Below are 24,009 nucleotides of genomic sequence, written 5' to 3'. Positions count from 1 at the left end.
CATTAAGGGCATTTAGACACTGGTCGTGACTGATCATATCTGGTAGCATAACCTTACAACACAACAGCATTAAGGGCATTTAGACACTGGTCATGACTGATCATATCAGGTAGCATAACCTTAAAACACAAACAGCATTAAGGGCATTTAGACATTGGTCGTGACTGATCATATCAGGTAGCATAACCTTACAACACAGCAGCATTAAGGGCATTTAGACACTGGTTATGGCTGATCATATCAGGTAGCATAACCTTACAACACAATTTTTGAAAGCTTCCTAATGTTTTTTATCAGTCATCGATACAAAAGGATATACCAGTTTGGACCAGCTTATGACAGAATGGACAATATACAATTCGATATACGATAAAAGAGCGATATGCCTTTTGGTTTTACACCTATCTTTCTGAGCTGAGTTAGAGTATAAGCTGATGGTCTAGTCTTTGAAATTATAAAATTATACTGACTTAAGGGTTGTAAATCATCGTCTATTATTAAACAATTGTCTATGATTAGATGAGTTATCTGTACTATACATTTTCAGATTTTTCACATCTCAGTTTTTGTTAGTTTTGCAATTGCATCAGAAGTTTTGTTAAAGCTATTCTGTTTTTGAGTTTTAGCTGATGTACGAACTACATCAAGACTTACTTTCTAAATTAATTTATTCTGGAGCATATTTCACCAACAAAAATCTTTTTCGTCGTTTCGAGCCAGACATAAACGATCGTAAACAGTCGTAAATGGGCTCAAACATAAAACAAACAAACGGGCCAAAATACTCAAGGCTTTTCGCATCGAGGAATGTCTTTCGCAAGTTGGAGCAAACTTTCTACCAAAAGTAAATTGAGAAATTAGTATGTAGAGTCTTTTGTTAGCAGAGGTTCCCCTGTATTTCCTTGTTTTATTAGAATTCTGAGTGTCTATCAAAATGTTTCATACGTGCTTGCAGTCTAACAACTATACCGTGAGATGCTAATCCATGAGACGGAACTGATGACTGCGTAGAACGTACCTAAATTTTTGACAGCTGTCAGAATATAAACGTGATAATTAAAGGAAAATGTAAAAGCTGAATAATACATATTTCTAATATCAGACAGCGTCTGGTCATGAACCATTTGTTAATATGCTACTAAATAGTAACAAATACTTACCACTATTTCCGCTTGAACATCAGATATGTATTTGTAGATTGATTAAAAGTTATAGTGAAAAAGTCATGAAGATGCCTTTAGAAGTCATCTTTAACAGTGCTGTTTTAGTTATCACTTCTTGATTTACTACATTTTTATACTAGACTAGCGAAATGCCTGGCATTGCAGCTTATAAACAATGAGAGGTAATGTAGTTGACTGCCACTTGCCATTAGCCTGGCACATTGCCAGTGGCTAATTTGAGTAAGCTTATTAATAAGAGCTAACTTCTTGCTCTCACAAGAGAGCAAACATACAATTACGTTATGCTGTAACGGAGAGCGGTAGCTATGTCACCCACATAGCGACATATATCGCCCAATGAATCCATCAATCTTGCTTAGCTAAATTGGCAAGGCATTTGCCTGGCGAATGGAAAGTTCCAAGATCAAATCTTCTGGGATACAGATTCTTCATTCCAATATTATAATAGCTATAGCTGGACAAACTGAATTACACACAGACTGAAATTTATACATATACTAGCTGTGCTACCCAGTGTTGCCCGAGTATTAAAAATCAGCTTAGAAATAATGAGAGTTGCCTACCACTTGCTATTAGTCTGGCAGATCGCCAAGGAAAATTTTGGTGAGCTAACTAATGATAATCACTTACTAATGCAATCACCCTGTGTGGTATGCAAAGCCGTTGGGTATGTGCTCCCATATAGTAACATATATCGGCAATCTAACATCTCATTCTCTGTGGACTATTGGGTAGGGCGTCGGATTGCCTAATGATAGGGTCTGAGATCAAAACTTCTGTATGGATTCTTTATTCCAAGATTTTAATAACTATAGCCGGATTGCATACAGACATACAGACATAAAACATACATTGAGAAATATATAGATAGGTTAGAAAGTACAATGGCAGTGCTTAAACTGTGTGTGTCTTTTAATGTCTCTATGGATAAAATGATAAAACAGCTAGGCCTTTTCACTAGTATCTATAAGGAAATCTATTTTATTTATTCTTGTACAGCCATACACTCGATGTCTACTCCAGCTCCTCTCAATTCTCATCGTGTTGTATTATAGGTTACCAACCCAGTAAAACAGTCAATATGTGAGGGCTATGAGTCATCCCTTGGTGTTCAATACGATACAAGTCTGCTCTGTAAGAAGCCAATTCGTGTTGATCTTCTCTTATCTGAAGGCTCCTATCTTATCATTGATATAGCCAGAAAGTCTGTAAAATGCGGAGAAAAGGCCTCAACTCATGCTTGCATCCATGTTCCAGGTGAACTGTTCGTGATAACTGTTGTGTATTCTTCTGTCTCTGGTGAATCTATCAGTAATCATTTACACTCTCGGTATTGTTAAGCAGCAATACCATGCATGTAAGCCTGTTTTATAGTTAGATTTCAACTAGCTGATCCATGTTTATTCTCTTTTTATTTGTAATCCAAATACAGTAGACGCTATTGTAACGTAAATTTATAACGTAAATCCCACTTAATGTAAAGCTTTTGCTTTGTATTACATAAGAAATTATATATAATATCAAGCGTCAAGTCAAGTTCTCAAAATCGATTTGAGTAATGAGAGTACCCTAGTCTGTCGTAGTAGTTTCATTTCCTCTCCTGTCACACTTTGGAAATAAAATCTATATATATATTTCTCAGTTTCTGTGTGTTTCTGTGTATGTCCAGCTATAGCTATTAAAATCTTGGATTAAAAGCTCGCTGATCGCTGTATTTGAACTCACGGTGATTACAACCGCAAGTATCCAATCCACGCGCTTAACCACTGAGCGATACAGACCTTATAAATGTGTTACACCTAAATAGTGTATACCGCACACACGCCATACGGTGCAAAAGTGCACTCCAAATGTGCACTTTTGATTATTAACTAATATTACCTTTTATATTTGTTATTTTTTGAAATTGTTGAAAAACTAATTTTTTGCTACTATGATTACTTTTTTTGAATTTGTAATTTTTAGATGTGCCGTTTCAATTTCAAATGTGGGTTACATTTCTTTTTCCGGTTTTTCGTAAGGTTTAATTGCTAAATCGGTAAAGGAAAATATTTTCCCCGCGAACATTTGTATTATCTCGAGTGGGAATAGCCTCTACATTCTCCCTCCGTTTGGTCAGACAAAGTACCAGACAAAGACAGTCCGATATCTCATTTTTACATTTGTACCAGTATCGAGAGGTCCAATATCATAGTATTCAAAGTTTTGATGAATACTGTCTTCTGGAACAGTGACCTTTTTTATACACACGCACTTCTATGCATGAATTGTTATTATTAGTTCAACCTATTCATGGTTTTTATTTTGTTTTCTCAGTTCGCATTAATTGTATCATTACCGAATCATCTTTTATTGTAATTGTAGCAAAACCGACCTAATTTAGCGATTACTTGCTAATTATTTCACATTTACGTCTAAACCTTTTTAGTCATTTTATTTTTTTAAATTATTGCACGAAACATTTTCCAAATGATATGAAGTTTCAAAGGTTTTTGACAAAGTTTGAAAACCTTTACAGTTGTTTTTATTTTCTCTCCCAATTTATTTCAATTTCACAAAACACTTCTCATGATATGTAGTTTGAAAGTTGGAATGGTAAATGTTGTTATATATGTTAAATACAGATCAATTTTCTGACCAGACTTTATTACCCGGACAATGCCGGGTAGCACAGCTAGTATTTTCATATTTCAGGTTTTTTGTACAATGTTGGTTGCCATATAATGTCTTGATATCTCAGGTATTTTTGTACAATATCAGCTGTTATATATAATATCTTGATATCTCAGGTGTTTTTGTACAATATTAGTTGTTATATAATATCTTAATACCTCAGGTGTTTTTGTACAATATCGGCTGTTATATAATATTTTCATATTTTAGGTGCTTTTGTACAGCATTAATTGTTAAATAATATCTTGGTATCTCAGCTGTTTTTGTACAGTATTAGATGCTAGAGAGCATCTTCATTATCCAAGTGTTTATGACGTTTCTGCTATATATTTATACACAATTTGTGAAGAATCTATACTATTATTCGACAGGCTTAGCTCCAATGTCTGTTGGGCATATTCTGTCAATAAAAAGTGTTGATGAAGATATCCCATCCAGTGGATTAAGAATCTCTATTACTCAAGGTTCGCAGTGCCTGGCTCAACCTCACAAGAACTTCTCTACAAGCATCCATGTCAAAGTATGTTGGTTTTTACCTTTGTTTTTCTATTCATCTCTGGTTTGTGGTATATACATGTATATACGACAAAAAAAGTCACTCTCTATATACATAGTTTTTGTCACTGTATCTATTTTCCTATACGTATATGTCACTGCCGTCTCTCAACTTTCCCGGTTTTTTCCTCATGTTTTTCCTTGCTCATTTATATACCTCGTACTTTCATCTTTCCTCTTCCTCATCTCTCCTCTTCCTCATCTCTCCTCTTCCTCATCTCTCCTCTTCCTCATCTCTCCTCTTCCTCATCTCTCCTCTTCCTCATCTCTCCTCTTCCTCATATCTCCTCTTCCTCATCTCTCCTCTTCCTCATCTCTCCTCTTCCTCATCTCTCCTTTTCCTCATCTCTCTTCCTCATCTCTCCTCTTCTTCATCTCTCCTCTTCCTCATCTCTCCCTTTTCATCTCTCCTCTTCTTCATCTCTCCTTTTCCTCATCTCTCCTCTTCCTCATCTCTCTTCCTGATCTCTCCTCTTCCTCATCTCTCCCTTTTCATCTCTCCTCTTCCTCATCTCTCCTTTTCCTCATCTCTCCTCTTCCTCATCTCTCCTCTTCCTCATCTCTTTTCTTCCTCATCTCTCCTCATCCTCATCTCTCCTCTTCCTCATCTCTCCTCTTCATCTCTCCTCTTCCTCATCTCTCCTCTTCCTCATCTCTCCCTTTTCATCTCTCCTCTTCCTCATCTCTCCTTTTCCTCATCTCTCCTCTTCCTCATCTCTCCTCTTCCTCATCTCTTTTCTTCCTCATCTCTCCTCATCCTCATCTCTCCTCTTCCTCATCTCTCCTCTTCATCTCTCCTCTTCCTCATCTCTCCTCTTCCTCATCTCTCCTTTTCCTCATCTCTCCTTTTCCTCATCTCTCCTCTTTCTCATCTCTCCTCTTCCTCATCTCTCCTCTTCATCTCTCCTTTTCCTCATCTCTCTTCTTCATCTCTCCTCTTCCTCATCTCTCCTTTTCCTCATCTCTCCCTCTGCATCTCTCCCTCCTAATCTCTCCCTCCTCATCTCTCCCTCCTCAGCTCTGTCCCCCTATTCTATGCTCTGCCCCTTGTTTCTCTTGCCCTCTCTCTCTTCGTGCTGTCTATAGTTTTTTAATTTCTGTCTTTCTAATACTTTTTTGCCTATATATGTATTTTTTATAGTTGTTTTTTTGCAACTTTTTTGTATTTTGTCTCACATTCTTTATTAGGTAGGTCTTACATTGCGTTAGGTCAAGGCCTACTAGAATTAGTAGCATCTTTATAAACTGGGTCTCTTTGGTATTGACTTGTCAACCTACGCTATTATAGTGTCCCTCAGACCATGAGGCTCAACAAGAAGAGACCACAGGCTATAAGGAAGTGACTGTCCGGGAAGGTGTAGGCCAGCACCTTTGTGAATACTCCATCACCATCGTGTCGAAAGCTGGTTGCCCTTTTCGCAAGGACTCAACTGTGGCTGTCACGGCAGGTTTGTATATAGCTTGCATCTTTGGTGTTTGTTTGTTAGCCTTTTATTCATAAAATACTCCTCTTCACTACCAATTTTATCTGTGTAAAGCGATCATAATCGAGCTCGCAGTAGAACCTAACCTTTCTGGTTAACTAAGGCCGGCAGGCGCTTCCAATGTCACTCCTCTTTTGTGCTTTTTTTATCTGTTAACTGATTTTTTCATATTACGGGATTTTTGGGCACATCTAGTTATTCCTGTTTATTTTTTATCCAAAGCAAGTATTGATGACCTACTTAATTGCAATTATTTACGCAGTAGCTCTTAGACGAGAGTGAGAGAACCGAAGGGTTTATCGATGCTTTAAATACTAACATGAAACTGTATATTATAGCAAGCTAGACTGGTGATAGGTAACTTGTGCTGGCCCACTGAATACTGGTGATAGGTAACTTGTGCTGGCCCACTCAATACTCCTTGGCGAAATAATTCACTAACATGGCCGCCTCCTACCGCAGGAAATGTTCACAGTCCAGTAAGAAAGCTTAGTTGCGTTTTTCAGCTCAAACAAATTTACAGATTCACATCTAAGAAACTCCCACTTATGGCACCTGTTTAGCGCACATTAATGCGCAATGCTGAGTCCTCTCTATATCTCCTCCCGTTCTTCATTCGCAATATCAAAGCAGCACTTGTTGAAGCTGACTAAAGCATTATTCAGTATTGCCAATTTCTCTGTGCCACCTCAGTAATCCTATGTATATATTTCTCAATGTCTCAAAATTCTACCATATTTGAACTCACGAAGATCACTACCACAAGGTTTCAATCCAAATGCTCTACCACTGAGCCATATCAGCCGTAATGTATTCAATCGTTCTCATATACACTATAACGTATGCTTTAACACGCTAATTATTCTAGCACTGCGCCCACGTGTTACGATGCCCCTGTTAAGAAATATTTTGGGACCTAAGTATATGCAACATGATGCTTCTTCGTCTTTTTTCGTTAGGGCAAATTTGTTCCACCCCACGGTAATAATTAATTTCAAACCTAGTTTGGCGATTTGTGTAATGATCATATAATGTACGTTATTAAAAAATATACGTCGCCTAACTTGCCATGGCGAGTTATCCATATCCGGTATCCGTCATAATAAAAACAATTTGCAAACGAAGTTTACTAAAATACATGCTAAAACTTGCTTCAAGTATGTGTTTAGTAAGCTAAATTCATTTAAGTTAGATTCAGTGTTTATGTTACACATGGTAAGAACTTTACGTAGTACGTTGTAATGTTATACTATCTTACGGATCATAACCACAAAATGCACTAAAGTTATTGTAGGCACCTATAGTTTTTTGGTACTATTTTTAATGATGATAATTTTTACAAAGAAGTGATTGCATTGGATAATGACTATGGGTTTCTATAGCACTCTATGTACCTCTATAGCCTATATGATATTTTCGCCAACACTGAAATGAAAATCGTAATTGTATACCAAATCATTTTTATTGTAATCGTAGCAAAATAGACTATATTTAGCTATTACTCTAATGGTTTTACATTTAAACGTCTTTACATTTTTATTTTTCCTTCTAATTTATTTCAACGAAACACTTCTTTCAAGTTAAGAAATTTTAAACTTACAGTTGTTTAAAAACCATTACAGTTGTTTTATTTATTTTTAATTTAGTTGTCCTGCACAAAACCTTTTTCTCATGATATGAAGTTTAAAGTTACAGTTGTTTGACAAATTTTGAAAACCTTTACAGTTGTTTTTATTTTCTTTCTTAATTTATTTCAACTACACTTTTCTCATGATATGTAGTTTGAAAGTTAGAATGGAAAATGTTATGCGTTAAATGCAAATCAATTTCTGTCCAAAGACTTTTTATTACCCGGGCAACGCCGGGTAGCATAGCTAGTGATTTGTAGATATAAAAGCCTAGCTGTGCTACCCGGGATTACTCGGGTAATAAAAAAGTCTTTGGTAAAAAAATGGATTTGTGTTTAATATATAACAACATTTGTCATTGTAACTTTCAAACTACACGAGAAAAGTTTTGATGGATAGCTACTGATGAAATGGTAACCTTTTTTATACACACACTTCTATGCAAGAATTGTTATTATTAATTATTCATATTCACAATTTTTATTTGTTTTCTCAGTTCGTATTAATTGTATCATTACCGAATCATCTTTCATTGTAATCGTAGCAAAATAGACTCAATTTAGCTACTACTTGTTAATTATTTCACTTTTACATCTAAACCCTTTTATAGTTGTTCTATTTTTTAATTTATTTGACTCGCACAAAACATTTTCCTCATGATATAAATGTTTGAAAGTTACAGTTGTTTGACAAAGTTTGAAAACATTCACAGTTGTTTTATTTTTTTCTCTTAATCTATTTCAACCACACAAACACTACATAACAACTACACAATCTATACTGGTGCAAATGTAAAAATGAGATATCTTACTCTATGTCTGATCGAACGGAGAGAGAATGTAGAAGCTTTTCCTATAAATGGCCGCATAGGAAGAATTGGCCTTGACCCCCATATATAGTAGTTGATCATTACGAAAAGAAATTTCTTAACAGGGGCGTCGTAACGTTTGGGCGCTTTGCTAAAATAATTAGTGTGTGGTTACGGTATATTAAATATGATAACGCCTTAGATCGAAATTTCTTAATCGGGGCTTTGTAAAGTGTGGGCGCAGGGCTAAAATAATAGCTATAGCTGGACAAAGGGACGAATACACAAATACACATACGACCAATTTCGAGAAATATATACATGTATATAGATTGAGTGGGTGTCAATGCAGAGGTAGTAGATTGTACTCAGGCGCATCAGACCTGGTTATTCCTTACTGTTACAATCAATTAGTACTAGTTAGTAATTGCTGTTACAGCCAGTTGTTACTGGTTAGTAGTCACTGTTACTACTAGTTAGTACTAGTTAGTGGTCACTGTTACTACTAGTTAGTACTGGTTAGTAGTCACTGTTACTACTAGTTAGTACTGGTTAGTAGTCACTGTTACTACTAGTTAAGTACTGGTTAGTAGTCACTATTACTAGTTAGTAGTCACTGTTACTACTAGTTTGTACTGGTCAGTAGTCACGGACTCACTGCTAATAATAGTCACATATGTGACTTGATAAATTTTTTGTTCATCATTCTTCCAATCCAGCTTTCCAATAAGTTCATTAATACGTATTAGCCTTAATGGAGTTGGATGAAGGCTCGGTACAGTTGCTCCTGTATAAAAAGTCAACTCGAGGTCAGACTGCTATCTAACTTGATACTTTACCCTCAGACCTGTAGCACAAGACTTACTGGGTTCGAATTCGTTTTCCAAAGCCTTGATCTTTTCACAGCCGATCCTCTTCTACTCCATGCACTGACAATTTCATTTAGTTTTTTTCTCACCTTCCATTTAACTGTTTTTCAGGAGTCTTTGGGTATTGTGGTTTATTGTGGTTTTTTAGTTACTGGCTGCATAGACACCTACCCTTCCCAAACACGTGGGTGCTCAGCGAGAGGAGGCTTCAACTTGACTCTACACGGTATCGGCTTCCTTCATCTTAGGTCAGATCCTGTAGACATTTCATTCGGCCATGTAGCGACTTGTGAGATGACGGTGATAATTAACGATTGGACTATAGAATGTCAAGTTCGTGTTCCGTCACCCCGTAGCATTACAAACAGCCAGAGTTACAAGATAACCCTAGAGCTAATTGGGTAAGGACATTATATGTTTGTTTAGGGCCAAACAAGACAACAGTTATCTACAAAACGTAGTTTGTTGCACTGATATTATAAAATGGTGTTTTGATTTCCTACCATCCCTTCTGGGGTACATGTAAAAAGTATCTATCTTTCCTTGGAGGGTTTGCGATACCATTTGCTGAGGTCTGCGCCCCATCAACGTGTGCATCACATGCAAGGATTTTGCAGTTGCAGATATTACATACCGCTTTCCGTGATAGAGAGTGACACAGGAGCTGCTCAATCAAATAAAGGAGGACTTCTGCATGGATTCAAAAACACAATTGCAAACACAAGCGCGGTTCTTCGAAAATTGTGAAGTGGATTTAATTTTAATCTAATTTCTCTACGCACACCAGAGAATCTATATGCATCTTCCATTGCTGTAGACTGGTTTTCTTCTATAGTAATGAATGCATATGTAATCATGAGACATGAAGTTGAGTGCTTCAACTGTATCTTTTTTAGAGACAGCGACATTAGTGTTGATGTAGCTCCACGTGTCTCAGTTTCATTCAGAGCTTCCCCAGATTTTGAGCAACTCTTTAGTAACCTACAACAGTTTGGTGTCGGAGGTATGCGCCGACAAGCCATGGAGATCTATCAAAAGGTCTTCCTGACCAGAGGTAGGCACTATTTGAGCTAGACTCGTCAACTGTGTCCACCAAGAGAACTGTTGCGTGTGAACTAGTGCTGGATCAGTAGGGTAGTAACAAGAACCGTACAGGATTCCTTATATTATGGGTTGGCTTGTCATCCTTGCTACAATGTTTAAAGATAAACTTACACAAAATGTTTGTAGATTTTATCAGAAAGTATCAGTATTTTTCTATCATTTAAAAATGTTTTTGAGGTTATCTCACTGCCAGGATGTTTCAAGATTAAAATCAACAAGGCTTCATCGATTGAAACTCTCGGAAAAAAAATTTGTGCTAAATGAAATCACTAGTTGTTATAATTGCAATAGTTGATATCGGCTGCTATCTCTCGGCTGCTGATATCAAGTTGCTGCGTTACGCGTCTGTATTCTGTTGGTCTCTTTACAACTATAGTTGTCGAAATTGCATGTTCGCTTGATCTGAGCATTTTAATAGCGGTCAAGTTTTATCGATTTTAATCTTGAAACATCCTGACAATCAGGACAAGCTCAAACATTAAAAACAATTTCAAATGATAAAAAATACCAATACTTTCTGATAGAATCTACTAAACTTTTGTGTAAGTTCACCTTTGTAAGTTTATACTTTTGTCAATGGTGTTTTTGTTATTTTAGAGCAGTATGTACTGTGATAATAGCAGTGTTCAGGGTTCTTCCCAGGGTTTGCGATCTAAGGGAGGAAAGTTCTAGGCTGGGGTGAAAAATTGCAGTTGTCCTCTCATGTCCTCAACTAGTGTACCGAAAATTTGAGATTATCCAGACCTTGTTAAAATGCTTTAAATAGTTTAGAAGTTTTCATTATCGCAAACGATTTTCAGCTTTGGTTAATACGATATAGCCTGTGCTACTATAATAACGCTATTCTTTGTTCCTAGCACGTGTATGCACCTGTGCCCTTTTATAACAGTTCGTTTTCGTAAAACGAACTATTTGAGATGGTCATAATAAATCTAGCTCGGCTAAAAAGCTGATTTTGACTGATTCAGGAGAGGAATAGGTTTTAGGTTAGAAGACAGTGAGCAGAAACATAAAACCCAAAAGAAGGTGAAGTGAATCAAAACAGCAGGAGACTGATACTTGTAGCTGCAGCCCAGAAACTAACAATATGAAATAGATTTGTTCAAATGATTGTTTGTATTGGACATCTTGCAATTATTATAAGCATTGATTGCATATCTTACTTGTTTTTGTATATTATTTGTAAGATTGTTGGATTATTGTTTTATAAATTTGCAGGTTTGTAACACACTGTTTGATAACCCCAAGGCTGTTATCTTAACAGAGCTTGCAATCAGTAGAAGCTTATAACTCAAATTCTATTGTATACAAAAAGTCAGTTCCTGCTGTAAACTGTAGCAAACATGAATCAGTGCGAAGAACCTTTACACAACATCGTTAAATATATTAATAGAGATCAAAACTGCATTCAAATATAACAACTTGAAAAGAGCTTCTCCTAGCTCCAAATAATGCTAACTCAAATTATGAGGTCTGCATATGTTAACCGATAGCAGAATATATCAGCTTGTAGAGAACTTTTTCAGCCTTTTAATGCGCACTTATTAATTGGCTATGGTAAAATTTGTCTTGTTGAATGGACTCGGCTTTATAGTGTATTTGCTGTCATACGTGGCTGAGCTGTGGGAAAGTTAACTAGCTGGTCAAGCAAAAAATGGTCGGATTAGCTTGCCCCAGCTGAGGATGGCCCTTACAATACTCATTATATATTGCTATCTTACAGCAATATATACTGTAATAATTGCAGTTATATTAGAATTTGAATGCATGTAATTGCTACAAATATATAACACTTACTGATGCTTTTCAAATTTGTTTGCTTAAAAATAACGACATTATTTTTTGGTTTGACCTCTCACCATTTTTAGTGCATATACGCTTACAAGCTATCAAGCCAGTATCTACCTTCTTCTACTTGTCACTCTTTTGTGTCCCACCAGTGTTACCAGCTCACCTGACAAGAGAACTTGGTCTCAGCCATGTCAATGGCTTCATACTCTATGGGAGATCAGGCACAGGCAAGACTTTACTAGCAAGGACTATAGCCTTGATTCTTGATGCACCACATGTGAGTGCCATGGCTATTTGTACTATTATGGTTATTCATCTCTAATAGTTATTTGTAGGTCATTTTGAGAATATGGGCCAATCCTTACTTGATATTAGCTAACAATTGGAATGTTGTTTTTATAAATAATTCCATTTTTTCCCTAATGTTATTTTCTGTAATTTCAATTTTATCGACTCCAGTAATAAAGATTAAACCTTCTGGAAAGGGACCTTATATTAATCTAATTAGTCTATTTAATGGATTTCCTTTCCATCTGTCATATCCATCATCAACAATATACGCTTTACGATAATTGCTAGGGATTTCCATCAGTCATTGTATAGACCTGAAGCTTGGCTCTAGCATAAATAATTATAATATACACGTAGTTATTTTTAACTGTTCTCTGAATTTTTGTCATATAGGTACATGTAAGACGCATTTTTCTCTTAAGTAAATTTGCACTTTTCAGTCTTTTTTTAAATGTTGTAAAATTAATTTTAATCTCTTTATAAGCATACTATGAGCCATTAAATACGAGCTTGCACAAACTTCTTGTAGATTTTATCATAAAGTATCGGTATTTTTCTATCCTTTACGATTGCTTTCAATGTTTGAAGTGATCTGACTATCAGGGTGTTTCAAGATTAAAATCGAAAACACTTGATCGTGGTTAAAACGCTCAGATCAAGCAAGTGCCATTATAATGTCTGCAGTCGCAACTAGACTGACAGAATAGAGACGTGTACTGCTCCTTACTTGAATGCAATAGCCGATATCAACTATAGCAGTGATAGCAGCTAGTGGCATCATTTCACACAAATTGTTTTTGTGAGCCTTTTAACTGTGGTCAATTTTTGTCGATTTTAATCTTGAAACATTCTGGCAGTCAGATCACCTCAAACATCAAAAACAATCGCAAATGATAGAAAAATACCGATACTTAATGATAAAATCTACAAGAATTTTGTGTAAGCTCATCTTTAAAGGTTGACTTGGAAAAAAATTCACATTACAGTTATTTGGTATCAAAAGATTCACCATGTTTTACTCTGTTGTGTTGTAGGTGCAAAATATGTGGAAATGTGATTACAAGCGCATGAAAGCTAAAAAACGAACAGTTACTTGCAGCCATCACGAAAACGCCGTAGATTGGAATCCCTTTCCAAAATGCCGTCAACATATATTACAAACTATGGCGTTTTCGTGATGGCTGCGATTAACTGTTCGTTTTTGAGCTTTTAAGAGCTTGTAATCACATTTCCACATATTTTACACCTACAACACAACAGAGTAAGACATGGTGAATTTTTTTATACCAAATAACTGTAATGTGAATTCTGTTGCAAGTCAACCTTTAAAGAGAACTAACTTACTAATCTTTTGTTCAGTGATGAAGTAAAAAAAGTTTGGTCTTGAATTTGCCATGGCTGCAAGAAAATCTGGCTTTGAAAAAGTCTCAAGTTTTGAAGTATGCATTTCAACTTGTACGTTTTACAGGTGCACATGATAAACTCACCAGATTTAAGCAAATACATGGGTGACTCTGGATCGAACCTTGAAGATGTGTTCGCTCAGGCCCTAGAGGATGCTCAACAGCTGAGCCACAACAGGTAAACAAAATGGCTAACAACTCCTCTATGTCCTTTTTTTTAGTTAAAATACTTGTAATTGTAAGTGTTTTTGTTAATGTCTTATAAGCAATCGAAAAAAGAATGTATATAACATTTTAGGCTAACATTTATGTGGGCCTATCCAATCAGGTTGAGAATAGCAGTTGTATTCTGTTAGGTAGAGTATAGCAGCTGTATTCAGTTAGGTCGAGTATAGCTGCTGTATTCAGTTAGGTAGAGTATAGCTGCTGTATTCAGTTAGGTAGAGTATAGCAGCTGTATTCAGTTAGGTTGAGTGTAGAGAACGCTATTCCTATTCTTAAGAAGATTGAAATGCTTAGTTTGTTTCAGCTTATATTTCTTTGAAACTGATTGTGAAAGTTATCTACTAGTATATCACACCATGCTTAGCCAGTAGACCTGCGATGCAGCCAAAACATAGTCCACCCAAATGTCCCATGTGATCAATTCTGCTTTCCTGTGAATTTAAGAAGTGGAATGCTATGAGTATAAGGTTACTGACTATTTCAAGTTGCCTATTAAAACTCGCTTGGTATGGATTGATTGGATGAACCAGTGCATAGCCAGTCAACGCATAGATTGCACCGGAGGCACCCAGCACTCTTGGCACAGTCTTTGGCTCAATGGCTGAGTAGAAATATCTAGCTAACACTGCGCACAAGCCTCCAGTCGTGTAAATATGGATGAACTTCAATGGGTTCATGTCATTTGAAAATACCACAGTTGTTAGGGCCAGCATATTCTGTATGAGATGATTTGGATTTTGGTGGCTCATGTTAGCTCCAAACATAGACACAAGCCTTGCTGGTCCGTAAACGTTTGCAACAAAGTACTTGTTTAGGAGCCTTCTGATTTTCACGGTGTCATTGTTCCACATAAGATGGACTGTTGAATTGGCAATGACGAGTAAGCCAGTGCAAGCAGGGGTGCACAAAGGATGCAGTCTGTGCTGTCTATATTTTCTGTATAGCATGTAAGTCACAAATCCAGTAGATACAGTGGCGATCGCTGGAAGAATGACCAGAGAGAGTCGTTGCTTAAGAGACCAGCTTGTGATACGAGTTGGTATTGTATGCCACCCTGCTAACACCAGGTCAATGGAAGTTTTTTTTAAATTGTCCATCTTCTTTTTCTACATGAAACAGAAAAGAATAATATAGATAAGAATAAAAAGAAGCCAACGCACTCTAATTACTAGCAGTAACTCAAGGTTCAACTTGGGTTCTCAAAAAGCCAAGATAAACACATTCACATCAAGCTGGATTGGCTATGTTGAGGCTTTGGCTATCATTAAAAACCCTTGAAGGGCAATCCCATCAAGCTTGTAACTATGAGTTAAAAATTATAAGAGAAGAACACAGGGTGTATTTTACATCAATGTTTGTTTGCTTTATATCATTGTTGTTTTTATTGTGCCAAGAATTTGATGGTTTGGAAGAGGAGTTATTGGTTTAAATCTACAAGCAGGACAATCTACGTAATTATGGCTACATGAAGTTTTTTTGTAGGTTACATTTTGGGCACACTTACTATTTGTTATTACTACAGCAGATCAGGACATGTATCTGCAGAGCAACAGATTATCAGTCAAGGTATATGTCAAGGTTACATGCATTTAGCTCGTCAGATCAGAGCAAATGTTAATCTAGGAGCATGCTATCACATGCTTAGCAAATTTTTTTAATATCAGTGATGTTGTTTCTCTTACAGTGTTTTCATCAAACCTTGTTTTATTGGTGTATTGGAACTGTCGTCAAAAAGCAGAGCGGCCAATCACAAAAAAATTCGACTGAACCGATGCTCAATAGCAGCAGCAAAAATCTTTTGTTTGGCCATCTTATGAAAGAAGCTGCAAACTTAGAACCACAAATGTTGAAGATTTAATGAACCTGCTATTAAAGGGGCCAAAAAGATGTTTGGTGAGGAGGCTGAACAAGAGCTCGGATAATTCTTGCTAACAAGTTGAAACAAAGACAGCAATTGGAAAAAACACTGCGATGAGCTTGCCAATGAAGTCCAACATGTTTTGTTTGGCTTGATTTCTGTCCTGTACAATAAATAGACTTGTGTTTTTTCAATGGTGCAGTTGTGCAAAATGCAACCAGTGACAGCAAGAAGGTAAATGTGGTCTACTGAGCTTAAAGGTTGACTTGCAACAAAATTCACATTACTGTTATTTGGTGTCAAAAGATTCACTTTGTCTTACTCTGCTGTGTTGTAGATGCAAAATATGTGGAAATGTGATTACAAGCTCTTAAAAGCTCAAAAATAAACAGTTAATCGCCGCCATCACGAGACCGCCGTAGATTAGAATCTCTTTCCATAACGGCTCAAATGGAACGTAGTTGTACAAGATGGCTTCTGTTTACATTTTCACGCAACCTCATTCGTCGAAATATTTTCACAAATATACTTTATGCATTCAATAAAACCATGGCTATTGTTTTTACGCGTCTATTTCACCATCATTGTAATGCTGTTACTTTGAGTACTGATATCTCAAAACCTACCGTAAAAATTCGTTTAATTTTTTAACCTTAGCTCGAACGAGTGCATATCATCCTCTGATAAACATGACGAGCCTGTTGGTGACCTGTGATAGTCGAAAAACGCTGTAGAAATTATTCGCGCTGTTTGGCAGGAAGTATGGGTCACATAATCAGATTACAACTAGACGATTAGACCAATCCGAAACAAAACTGTAAACTAACGAGCGTCTATATTTGGTACGGGCTCTTCGGTAAAACCCGAAATGTTTGTCATAAACTAGTGCTACGAGAAGTTTTATATCGAGCCTTTTATTGGCCTTTCAATTTACGCGAGAACATCACGTGACAAAACAATAACCAAATGTAATGACTTCGTCAGAGAAATAAACTGATTTCAATCTACAGCAGTTTCGTGATGGCGGCGATTAACTGTTCGTTTTTGAGATAATAGGGGGTATAAAATAAAATATTTTCATCAAGGAAGTTGGGTCGTGGTAAAGTGTTTAAAAACTCTGCTTACCCAATGGCATATTTCTCTTTTGCCATCAGTCGTTTTGACATTGACTGTCTTATGGTTCAGGTTTCATCACTGACATTTTTGACCGATTTCTACCTTCTCTTGCCATCTGTTTGTGTTTAGCTCTCTCAATTTCATTTTACGTTTAGTTACATATTTGTATCTCAGTCTAGGTCTGCCCTGATTCTGCTTTCTTTTGTAGAGTTTTGAATATAATAGTTGTTTTGACAATCGCTCATGACCCATTCTGTGCACATGTCCCAGTCATCTTAGGCCTTTCTCTATCAGAATGTTCGTCATGGATGAGAGGTCAACCCGTATTAGGATTTTTGTGTTCTTGACCTTATTATTCCAGGTGAAATTCATTATGCTACGTAGTTTCCTCATCATGACTGTGTGCAGTCTCATCACTTGCATTTGGTACACTGGCCAAGTCTCAGCTACATATAATAGGGCTGTTAGGATTACAGCTCTGTATACCTTATACTTAGCCGGATGGTTGCATACTTGTTCCTCCTCAAACAATTCTGAAGTTTTCCAAAGGAAGCACTGGCAGTTTCACTTTTGTGACTAAGTTAGTTATCAATTTTGGCATTACCGGAGATGGTGCTACCTAGGTATCTGAAATCAGTACAAAGAGTGAGCGGCTAGTTGTCTAACAGGGTATCTGTAGGATCTGGTGGCAAATGTAGAAGCTTTACAGGTTGCGGCAGACATTCTGTTTCCTTTTATATTTATCTTTAGGTTGAATTTTGATGCTGCTTTTACAAATCGATCTATAAGAAGTTGCATGTCCTCTGCTGAATGATCAACCAGAGCACTGTCATCCGAGAACAACGTCTCTTTGACAAGAAATTCGGTTGTGGTTGATTAGGATTAGAACTGAGAGACTCCGAAGAGATTGACAGCGTCTCGTTTGCATGTACATGTAAACTCTTTGCTATTGTCTTTAAAGCCAATCTCAAGCATAGCACCGAGATGTAGTGAGAAATGGGTTGGTGCCAAGACAGCCCTGCTTGACACCTTGTTCTATAGAAAGCTTTTTTAAGCATGCATCTTTGCATTCTGTCATGCTAAGATCTTATCAGGCTTATTAGCTTGTCAGTGTAGCCTAACTTCTTCAGAACTATCCAGAAACCTTGGCTTGAGACTGTATCAAAGGCCTTGATGAAGTCGACGAAAACAGCGTACAAAGTCAGTTTTTGTTCTAAACATTTGTCCTGTACTTGATGGATGCTGAACACCATATCCATTGTCCTATGTTCCTCACGAGATCCACACCGTGTCTCAGGCATTATATTTGGTGATATAACTTTGTTGATCCTGTCAAGCAGTACACAGGCCATAATTTTTCCAGCAATTTACCGGAGAGGTATGACCAATAGTTCCCACTGCCCTTACGATCTCCTTTCTTAAATGTAGGTGTGATGTTAGCATCTTTCCAACCGTGTGGCATTTCCTTCTTCTCCCATATATCTTTCTTAGTTCGAATAGTGTCTGTTGTAGCTGTTGACAACCATCTTTCCATACTTTATCTGGGATCCCAAATCGTCTAAGTGCTCTATTTTTTTTCGTTATGGTGAATGTAGAAAAGACTTCTGCTTCATCAGGTGGTTCATCTAGACAGTTCATGATTGGTCTTTGCTGGAGGCAACCTAAATCACTCTTCTGACATTTATGTGACATTTTCGAGTGGGTTGAAATACTCGGCAAAGCAATTCAGAATCTGATTCTCATCCTGTAGGACTGCTTCTTCATCAAATGTTTTAGCTGGACTATTGTCTCTTTTGTCGGTCATATACTTCTCTGAGACCATGATAGAATTTCTTCATACCGTTGTGATTGGCAGCAGACTGAAGGTTTCCTACTGTTTCATCCCTCCATTGTGACTTCACTTTAGTTTTCTAATGTGTTGCTTGAGTTTGTTCTTTACTGGTAAAAGTTTTGCCTTGTCTGCTCTGGCGCAATGTGACAGACACCTACTTAGTGTCGGCAGCTAATGTAGCTTCACATCATTCCCTCTGAACTAATTTTGGTGTCTCCTGTATGGTCTGCCCAGTTGCCCATATGCAGCGTTGAAATCCAGACTCTTCAAAGTCTCCCATCATTCAGTGATCTCATCTAACTTTTCATTTATTTTCTCCCTCAAGCCTTCTCGGATCTTGTTGTTTTCTAGCTTTTCAACATTTAGCACATTTAGCTTTTTCAGTGGTTTTGGATGAGTAGAATTCCAATGTTTCTTTTGTATTTTGACTGTTATTATAGAACATGTTGTGGTCTGTACAACAATCTTTGTGCAGACTTCGTAAACACGGATGTCCAAAATATCTCTCTACTTATTTTGTAATCACAGTTTAGTAGGTACCAATGCTTGAATACCAATGTCTTATGATGATCCTCGTGTTTGAAGATGGCGTTGGTGTTGATGAGATTATGATCTAAGCAGAAAGCAAGTATAAGTTCACCGTGAAAGTTACATGTTCCTAAACCTTGATATCCAATAACTTCTTACCAACGCCAGTGATCACATCCAACCCTTGCATTAAAGTCACTTGCAGTGAGTAGCTTATCTGTGCCAGGGATGCTTTTCATCACACAATTGAGATGTGTGTCTATCAGAAACTTGCAGATAGACTAGAGGAATGCATACTTGTCAATCATAAGTATCATGATACTTATGATAGACAAGTATGCATTCCTCTTTAGTGGAAGGCGAAGTCATGATCCTGTTGCACACTGCAATTCGGTCTTGTTCTATTTTCTTGGCTATATCATTTCTGATGGCAAAACCAACTCTTGCATCTTTTCGTTCATGCTCTTTGCCATGCTAGTAGAATGCATAGCCACTGCTCACCAAACTCCCTGTGAGCGCTAGACAGGTCTCATAAAATGCTGCACCACCAGACTTGTATCTTCGAAATTATTTTGCCACCAGTCTGTAACTTAGGTCGATTTGAACGATCTCTATTTTAAGAAGTGTAATTACATTCTATTCCACAATTTTAAGATGGACTTGTCATTCTTCTGTTTGCTTCCTAGCTGATTTTTCACTGGTGGCGGGAGCACTACATTGCAAACATTTTTAGGCCAGGCGATGTTTGAGCTGGTATGATTATTATTGGATTATTAATATGCAAAAGGTATTAAGGAACACTATCTTTGCTTTACTATATTCCCTTTCTCGGTGGTATGGAGATGTGATCCAACGGATAGGAACAGGTCCAAACATACTGGCATTTTTGGTGCGCTCCAGTGGCTAGCCGGAGGATAAGTTTATCTATTCTGCCTTTGAGTGTGGCCACGGCACATTTTCTAGGAAGTCTAGTCAGACAGTTTGTTGGTTAACCCAATGCCTTTGGGTAACCCAACGGCGTATACCTAACAAAGAGGCTGACTAGACTTCCCAGAAAGTAAGACTTTCTGGGAAGTCTGACTATTACCTGAACTTACCTACTTAAAGTGACCTATTTGCCTTGACTATACCATACAAAGTCAAGGCAAACAGTTTGCCATAGATTTTATCCAATTCTACACTGTCTCCTTTTAATATTCTCTTCTATTTTCACATTAAAATCCATTTCTATGTTGTTCAGTGATATTGGTGCATTATGTGCATAAGATGCTTTGACTTGTCAAGAAATGTCTCACCCGCTAGCCGTCCGGATAGCTCATTTTTCTTCTCCCTACTTCCCAACGGCTTGAACATCCATGCCACTAGCTTGAATTGTCATATCACTTATACTGTGTTACAAACTCACAACACTGCAAAGTGGCCTCACCAACAATGCACGTCATGTTATTGCACAACTCCCGCAGAAAGGAGATACCCTACAGTGTTAGAGAATTGCTGTTCCTCGCAAGAGCTACCCTGGTTCAGTTCAACTTCATGTAATTATGTTCAATGATGACATTAAATAAGTGTGTTCAATAGAGTTATTCAATGGAGGTATTTAGTAAATGTATGTAAACCGTAGCTATACTAATCCAGTTTGCAAACAACTGATTTTGTGCTGTATATGTTAATTAGAAAATAAGGTGGGTTACGACTTCATTTTTAGTTACATGTATAATTTTAATAATTGTGCAGCGTAAGGGAAAACAATTCCAAACTCTCAAGAAGCAGGAGTCGGTCTAAAACCCCAATATGGGGACTTTTTGATACAGTTTCATACAAAGGAATTATCAATGTTCAAATATATTTGAACATAATTTTGGATGTTAGCCCAATGTACAACATTGTAGTAAATATATATAGTGATTAACTAACATAACTTTTACAGTCCTTTTCATGTGGTAATACTCGATGAAATCGACGCCATATGTGAGCCCAAAAACAAGGAAAATGACAGGCTCACTAATCAACTACATAGAAAGCTGGAGAGCTTAAGGTTGGTGTTACTTGTCCATTAGCATATGTTTGTTATTTTAATCGGCGTCACTTGGTCACTGGTCAAGTTTTTGATCTGAAATTCTTTTGATTTTTTCCATCTTTGAGACCAGAAATAGCCTCAGAAACAGTGTATTCACACAGCTGACAGTGCCATGTGTGAGCTATTTTATAATAAAGTTGGTAATACAGTGGAACCTCGGTTTTTAAACATAATCCGTTCCAGAAGGTTGTTAGAAAACCCAAGTTGTTCGAGATCCGAAACAATTATTCCCATTAGAATTAATGTATATAAATTTAGTTCCAAATTTTAATGTATATAAAATTAGGTTTCAAGCCGAGAAAACAACTTCGGCAAAGTATTTTTTAAACATTTTACACCATAAACTGTACTGTATACTACATACTTTAAATAAAAACGGGTAGATATAGAACAGGTAGATTATTTTTATTAAACGATTTTCTATCTATGATGATGAAAACAGAAGACAAAAAGTAAATATTTCGTACGCTTTGCTCTTAAAACATCGAAAACATTCTAGGTTAAGATACAATACCAAAAATCGCAGAAATTAATAATGAAACAGCAAAGAATGCAACAGATCAGTTACATCAAAAATTGTGTGAAAAAGAAAATATAAAAAGCAATGGCACGTTTACTTCACATATTTGAAGGAGAATCCTCCAAAACAATTTAGAGTAACTCGACTGGAGGAGTTGTCTCCCTAGCAAATCTTTTCGGTAGAAGGACATTGTCCCAGATGGTTCCTTCCTTTTTGTAGAAATTTTATGAAGCGTAACTTGCTTCTTCCTGCTTGTTTCCATGCTGTTTTCGGAGCTGTTCCGAACGTTTAATTCCAATGCGCATGCTCTGGTTTGGTCGAGAACCGAGTTTATGTTCGAGATCTGAGACGAAAAAATCTCAATATTTTGGTCGAGAACCGAAGCATTCGAGAACCGAGGTTCCAGTGTATATGCTAAACATACCCATCAGTAAGTTTTATTTTTACACCACTTCCCCATGTGTGTGGTTCATGGTTCAATAGCGTATGATTACATAAAGTATTTAGTAAAGAATTGCTTGAAGTTAAAAACCAAATTAAACGAATTGTAATGCCCTTCGTGAGAGTAAGACATTTAGTAGAGCAGGAACATAAACTTATCTTTCAGCCTTTTCCTTCGGAGGGTGGGCTACTCAAACTAAGATGTTTTATAGTCAGAAATTTATGCTGAATTCAATTATAATGTTTCTACACCTATGTGTTTGCACATTTCTGAGCTAGAGAGTCCTTTCGAAATGGGAGGGGGCAACTCCAAGTTTGGTTGGAAAACCTTACATATCAGACAAAGAAAACTATTTTATAATCTCAAAAATTAATAAATGCTTTTATTTGAGATTAAGTGAGTCAATTCTCAGCATTCCTTAACCCATGCCAAGGATGCAGCAAGACCACTTGTTTCACTGTCTTGATTAGTCTGTGAATGAAACCCTAGTCAGAGTGACTAAATTTCAATATGAGACAGCCAAACAGTATTCAAACAGATGGTTGATATTAGAAAAAGAGAGCATTCGATGTGAAATTGCTCAAAAAGTGCTAAGCATTGAGAACTTTGATGAGAGTTCAGACTTGTTGTCATTATGCCTGTTATAAAAAGTATTGTAACAAACCCGTTATGGAAAGAGCTGAGCAAAGACATGAGAAGAGACAGAAAGAATGTGATACAGCAGAAGAGGTGAGATCAGATATTTATAGCTTTACAAATTCATGATGATTACTCCATGATGATGGTACATTGGTGGGAGAAAAAGAAAACATTTTCATTTTTGTCTGCACATTTTGCGAGCAGCAAAATTAACTCTTTGCAGTTTACATGACGTGTTATAGCCTACAATTTGGACATAAATTTATAGATAAATTACATGTATGATCCTTCCTTGGTTTTTTGCATATGACCACACAAACTACGATAGATATGGCATGCTGTACTGAGATAACTAATCTGAATGTATGGCGTAGCAAGGTGTTTGAGGCTCTTATGAAGAAGGGGTATTTTACTTATCAATCACGACATCACTGTCCATTCAGCTCTATCGCTTGTGATCAATCTATTGAGCAAGCAGTTAAAAAAGACTCAAAGTCTCACAGTGGAATCATATGGTTTACCAGGAATCATCGACCTCTCAATGCTGGACTCTATCTCACCCAGAATGAACAGCTGTACATACAGACATGAGGAAGATGCTAGTGCCTGGTGATTCGGATGCAGCAAGTTATGAGATGCATGAAAAGGCATGGAAGGCTGATGAGAAAATGAGGGAAGTCATGAAAGACTCATAATAGCAAGAATAAACCTGTTTGCGTTTCAAACCACCAAGCTAGTACATATTACCAGTGGTGCAAAAGCCTCCATTGAAGTGAAGCAGGATCTTGAAATGGCAAATGTGATAGGAGAGAAACAGCTTTCAGAATTTGTCCAGAGGTTAAGCACCCAAAAGATTGATTTCAATGCATCCATCAAGTCAAACAAGCTCAAAACCTTCCCCACATTACCATCAGCTAAAAAAATCAAAAGAAAAAGTCCTAAAGTGTTCGCACAGACTGTTTGAGAATTTGTTAGTGATCAGC

The 24,009-nt window shown here is 36.9% G+C and overlaps 1 protein-coding gene across 2 annotated transcripts in view; it reads left to right on the top strand.

Annotated features, from left to right (window-relative positions):
* LOC137399782 (uncharacterized) overlaps positions 1-24,009 on the top strand; it is a 67,627-nt gene that overhangs the window by 11,121 nt on the left and 32,497 nt on the right. For both annotated transcript variants that reach the window (XM_068086008.1, XM_068086007.1), the window contains exons 2-9: positions 2,240-2,441; positions 4,229-4,377; positions 5,701-5,860; positions 9,350-9,602; positions 10,098-10,255; positions 12,246-12,373; positions 13,856-13,968; positions 21,276-21,383. In XM_068086008.1, coding sequence (XP_067942109.1) covers positions 2,240-2,441; positions 4,229-4,377; positions 5,701-5,860; positions 9,350-9,602; positions 10,098-10,255; positions 12,246-12,373; positions 13,856-13,968; positions 21,276-21,383 — 1,271 coding nt within the window. The remainder of the gene's footprint in view (positions 1-2,239; positions 2,442-4,228; positions 4,378-5,700; positions 5,861-9,349; positions 9,603-10,097; positions 10,256-12,245; positions 12,374-13,855; positions 13,969-21,275; positions 21,384-24,009) is intronic.

Source organism: Watersipora subatra, chromosome 7 (genome assembly GCF_963576615.1).
Source record: "Watersipora subatra chromosome 7, tzWatSuba1.1, whole genome shotgun sequence".
Taxonomy (NCBI): Eukaryota; Metazoa; Bryozoa; class Gymnolaemata; order Cheilostomatida; family Watersiporidae; genus Watersipora; species Watersipora subatra.
The sequence above is the reverse complement of the archived record's forward strand: the minus strand, read 5'-3'. Positions and strand labels throughout refer to the sequence as shown.